The sequence below is a fragment of the Pyxicephalus adspersus genome, chromosome 6 (genome assembly GCF_032062135.1).
Source record: "Pyxicephalus adspersus chromosome 6, UCB_Pads_2.0, whole genome shotgun sequence".
Taxonomy (NCBI): domain Eukaryota; kingdom Metazoa; phylum Chordata; class Amphibia; order Anura; family Pyxicephalidae; genus Pyxicephalus; species Pyxicephalus adspersus.
Genome location: NC_092863.1, coordinates 59,517,374 through 59,522,963, shown reverse-complemented (window position 1 = coordinate 59,522,963; position 5,590 = coordinate 59,517,374). Strand labels below are relative to the sequence as shown.

At 35.6% G+C, this 5,590-nt stretch overlaps 1 protein-coding gene across 1 annotated transcript in view; it reads right to left on the bottom strand.

The window, feature by feature from the left end:
- Window positions 1-3,715: 3,715 nt before the first annotated feature.
- Window positions 3,716-5,590, bottom strand: part of HINT1 (histidine triad nucleotide binding protein 1) — a 6,814-nt gene continuing 4,939 nt past the window's right edge. Inside the window, exon 3 of the mRNA XM_072415998.1 lies at window positions 3,716-4,050. Within this exon, the coding sequence (XP_072272099.1) occupies window positions 3,886-4,050 (165 nt within the window). The 3' untranslated portion in view covers window positions 3,716-3,885. The remainder of the gene's footprint in view (window positions 4,051-5,590) is intronic.

Sequence of the window (5,590 nt, the reverse complement as noted above, 5' to 3'; positions counted from 1 at the left end):
TTTACACAGTAAAATGGTAGCACAGCTTTAGTTCTTTTAGTTGCCTATGCTAAATTTTTCAGGAATTAAAAGGACGGAAATAGTAAGAAATTTTGTTCATTACAGCAGCCATCCATAGGCCATAAAAATATTTTGTTTATTAATAAAAGCCAGCACATAACAATGTTCCAGCAGGCTAAGCAGATCATGTAGGTGTATTGGAATGTATGTCACATACAAGCTTTTCTAGATGCATCCAGTCAGAACATAAAATATGATGAGAACCACTGCAAACTGCAGTCATTTGTAAAATGACTTCACTAATTATCTTACCGGCAGCAAATGCTGCTAAAATCGTACGCTCCTGATTTATAAGGCCACAGAGGAGACTGCTATAGTGTACGATATGACTATTTTTATTATATACCTAATAACCTTAAAAGTATTAGAAGCAAAGCTTTACCCAGCGCTCTTCCTTTTTAAGTCTTACTAGCTAAATGTGTAACCTGCTACCAAAGATTTTTTACCACTCTCTGTACCACTCTTCCCAAATAGTCCCCTCCATTTATATATCTGACACTTAGAACTCTTACCAACCAATGTTTTTATGTACAGCTCTGCAGATCTTTGCCTTGGAATGTGTTCTAAAACCAGAACTACTAGTAAATATCTTTGGATGTTGGAGCTGCAGATTTTCTTACAAGAGTGACTAGGCGGTTATGGTTAAGGTAGAACCTTCCACCAACCAAACAAGTAAAAATGTGTAACTACTAAATGTGCTAAAGATTTTTTTTGTCTAACTACCGGTATATTTTTTTCGCTGTTTACGGGACTCCGCTACCAAATGTAAATTGTAGGAATCTTTTGCTAAACACAGCTGAGGTTGTGGGTGATTTTAAAGACTGACTCTACTGCAACCTTTTGGAACCCTTTAATGACCAAAACAAATTCTGCAGCTTTTTCTTTTTGCACATCAAAGCACAGCTTGCTTGACGTGAATTAATGTCTAAGTTTTTTTACTTTGTTTGTGATGTGAAAAAAGTTTTTTTACTTTGTTTGTGATTAACTCATAGTAAGGATTTTATACAGTAACTGACACCACTCAGCCTAATAATATATTGAGACATATGTCCTGATTGTCAGCAACATTCAGAACGAATTAAATGATTTTCTATAGAAACCTATAGGAAATCATGTTTCAGCTAACAAAGATTTTGGCAAACAAAAGTGATTCCGGAACAAATTATCGGTTAGCTGAGGTATCACTGTATTTAAAGAATGGAGAAATGTAAGATTCAGCAATGCCATTTGTTACCTTGCAATATGTAAACATTTGCAATGTAGAGATGCCAATAGTATCCTTTTGTGTATAGCCAAATTTAAGCATTTGGGTGTAATTTAATGAACATTTGTAAAGCCTGTTCACACTTTTATTTTCAGTAAATGAAATTCAATGCAAATAATGTAATAAACACACAGATTCAACATTTCATAGTACTTACCCTCTTAACTTTTTTGAATTATGTGCCCTGCAATAACTAATAAAGTCCCCAAAATCTGTTTTTGGCATTTAGTGGGTGAATGTGGCTACAGTTCCTCTCTATGTCCCTACTGCAGGCTGGATGTAGCCCCTTCTCCCCACTCAACCCTGCTGCAAATGCACCTTGCTGATGCATACAAACCCATCATATTCATAACAATGGAAATGTCTTGGCATGTGACCACAGGAGACACTTATTTCCCATTCCTCATATAAGGAATTTCTGGTGTGCACAAGAGAGTTAAAGAATTAGGATGACATTGAAAATCTTTTTTAATTGACAGACTGGTTAAAATTTCTTTAAATTTAGCTTGTAGGCTTTTAAAAACATCAAATAGGCTTTCTAGACTGTAGGGCACACGTATTGACTGTAGCACATGATCTTAATAACATCACTGCTGTAATCAAGTTTTAGCCTGTTGGGTTCCATCTTCATAGGTTTGTGCAGAGTGCAAGTAACTAAAGTAAGAGATATCCAAGATCCTATTTTGAGTGAGGTCTCAGGAAGTTGGAGTGTCAGTGAAATAGCTTTTTCTATTTTCTTACAGCTTTTCTTTTTTGGTATTTTTTCCCAGTATTTATATATGGTTGGGGTGGGGGTTCCACTACATTTTAATGCAAAGTCTGCTTTAACTTGCCAATACATACATCAGTGTAAATCAGTATTTGCTATTCCCATCCACCTTCCATACCAAATCAAATTGTCAATTTGTGTGTCTGAATTTATTGGTCCATGTATGTTTGTGTCATGGTCAAGCTTATCATTAAAGTTCCTCTATCTATGGAAGTCTGCTCATTATTGCTAATCACATCATAACTGGCATTAAGTCTACTTCTATCAATTCAGAATATTCATCAATACCACCTGATCTGCCATTATTCACCAGTACGTCTTCTATATGTCAATCATTGTGCATCTCTGTTTGTCAATACAAATGCCAGTCTGGCAAAGTCTGATAAACAGTCACTGCAAATCTCTCCATCTGTGTCAGTTCCCATTACAATGCCTTTCATTGGAAACCAAATTGACTGTCAGATATCCAGTGTTCGTTTGTATGTGTGTCAATGCCAGTCACTCTGTCAGATATAATCAGACTTTTTATCAAACCAGTCAGCTCATTCCCATTTGTATTTGTCTGTGTCAATACTAATGAAGTTGTATATCAATGCTTATGTCTATTTTGCTGTCAGACTCAGTGGCAATCATTGCCTCTGCAGAACATGTGAATTAAAAAAGAAGATAGAGTAACACACAAAGTAATAGGATCCTGTGTGGAAATTGAATTTGGAAGCATTTCTCTTTTCTGTAATGCAGTTGGCAGGGTTATTACCCTTCATCTGGACCCAGAATATAATGAATCCAGATAAAGACAGGGAACTTCACATAGTTGTTTCTGACAATTACTGGAACTTTATTTCTGGTTCTCCTTTGAATGGTGTACATTACAGGCAAATGAAAGCACCTACCATCTCTGCACCTAGGTATTTGTTCTGCCTGGCAAGTACAAAGTGCTAGAGGATTAGAAAAGTGAGACTATATTTTCTTTCTGAGTGATGTACATCTTAGTCACTGCAATTATCATATAAAGTCTTATAGAATAATTAGCCTTTACATTGCTGAAATCTGACAGTAGAAATGTTTCAGTAGTAAAGACACTGGACAGAGCTAACTACTTCTAACTTGTTCACACTGCATAGACCAATGCATCTTTGCAACCGCTTGTGCACTGGCATGAATGTGTTAGGGAAACACTACAAAACAAAGAAAATTAGGAATGTTGACTTTTGAAGTGCACAATATGTGTTAATGCATTGGTAAGTGTATATCCAGCAGATCAACATATATTATACTGTATTGCAGGGCCCATTCTAACCTGTTTGTTCCAATGTGTTATGTGAACATGTCTCTAGGGAACCCAAAAAAATAATGGACATACACATTTCCTTTCATAATGATTCAAACCTCAATTTCTGCACTGCTTTAGGTCTCCCAGATGATCACTGCTTTATCATAAAGTATCAACGTTTTGTATTCATAGGTAGCTCTATTCACATATCTATTCCAGGGTATTGGCAGGTCTTTCACATAAAGTAACTGCTTAGCCATGTTCCTTCTTTAGGTACAAAAAATATTAAATCCCTTAATGGTTACAATCACAGCAAACAGTATTATAAAAAAAAAAAAAACACAAAGACTAAAGTAATCAACTCATTTTATTTTGCCATGCTCTACTTCCACATTAAGCAAGTCAAATATATTCTCGTCTGAACAAGCAATTATGTAACAGAGGTGGACATTTAGAGAATACATTTCTGACAGGACAGATTGAGATTGCTTTGTTTTTTATCTAGTGCATTGCGGGCCATTAGCCTGGAGGCCAGCCCAACTGACGTCCGCCAAGAACATGCAGGTGAACGTGGTACACAGACTGGCCACCATCTGGTCCCTCATTGATGACCAGCCGGAAGCCATTCGCCAAGCCCAGATCAACAGCACATTTTTTGCCAACAATCATCAGATGTCCTAGTAGCTGTGGAATTAGAACAAAAGGATAAATGTTTAAAATGTCTGCACAGTAATGTCTACATTGTACAAATAATGCAGTAGTGACAACAGCCATTGTACAGAATGTTAAAAAAGCACACGATTTTACAGGATAGGTTCTTCCTACAGTGTGTGTGTAATTTTGTTAAAATATAATTGATTGACAAAACCTTTCTGACTAGGTAGATAATATACAAGTGCATTTTAAAACAATGGAGCTATATTGTACAAGTTTGGGAATTCCCCCAGCCGTGTCATTTTCACAGGTTTGCAGTAAGCAAATTTTCAAACGATGTTGCATATGCGCAATTTAATTTGATAGTGTTTTACATATATATATATATATATATATATATATATATATATATATATATGTGTGTGTAAAACACTATCATATATACATAGATATACACATTTATATACTCTAGTGCCACTGCCATAAAGTAATGTGTAAGGAACTTTAGCCACAGCTATCAAAACATAAAAAGAAAGACACCTGCATTAAATTTCATCTACATGACAGCAAATTACAGTTTTCCACATGACTGTTTTTTTTCTTGCTGTCATAAAACAGATGAGTGGTCGGGAAATCAATCTGTGAAAACATCATAAACCAGCATTTTCTAATTAAATCACAGAGACTGTGTGCACAGTGGTAATTACCCAAGCTGGCACTTTTGAAAATGACTGCTAGGATAGATCTATCAAAGTATGGTGAACAGAGAATATAAAAAAGGCAACCTGGTGCTAATAAACAACCCAATAAAACTGTGTTACATATAAAGGAAGACCACATAATCCCAATTATTGTCAAATGCACCGAACAGGTTAAAATGGTTCTATAACTGCGAAACCAGTTTTTCCCTAGATGTTATGAAAAAAAAAAAAAAAAAAATTCAGATGCAGCAGTCTTTATATACATAGTTCTGTTTTAGGCTGCTTTATTGCTCATTTTTTCAGAGACTGGAATTTAGCTAAAAATAAAATGTTGGGGGAAAAAAAGTTGAACGATTACAGTGCTCTTTGGGTGAGAAACCATTGTAGCAGCGCCACCTACTGCTACAAACAAGAACAATACAGCTTGAATATAAAATCCTTGCAGCAAACATACAACACTAAGGGGGCTGCCACTGTTCTTTAGTGCTATCTAGAATATACTACTGCTAATATTTTAAATAAAAAAAGGAGCGTACAATTTTTTTTGTTATGCCAAGTAGAGAAGTATTTAGAGAGAGGAAGGGGGCAGAAGAATAAATGCACAGACAGAAGGATAGAACATAGAAGCAAGACAGCAGAGCTTATTACTCTGGTAAAGTTTATTGTCTTATTACTGGATTAAGACAGAGGGGTGACCAAAATGTTTTTTTATACACCAACCTGGCTCTGCTCTGGCAGGACTTCTGGAGGGACAGGAACACAATTCTTTAAAAAGTTTCACATATTTTTAACTATGTGTTTATATTCTATCTGGAGTTGGGCTTTAAAGTATATGAAACCCATAATAACAATCTTCTCTCATTTGCTCC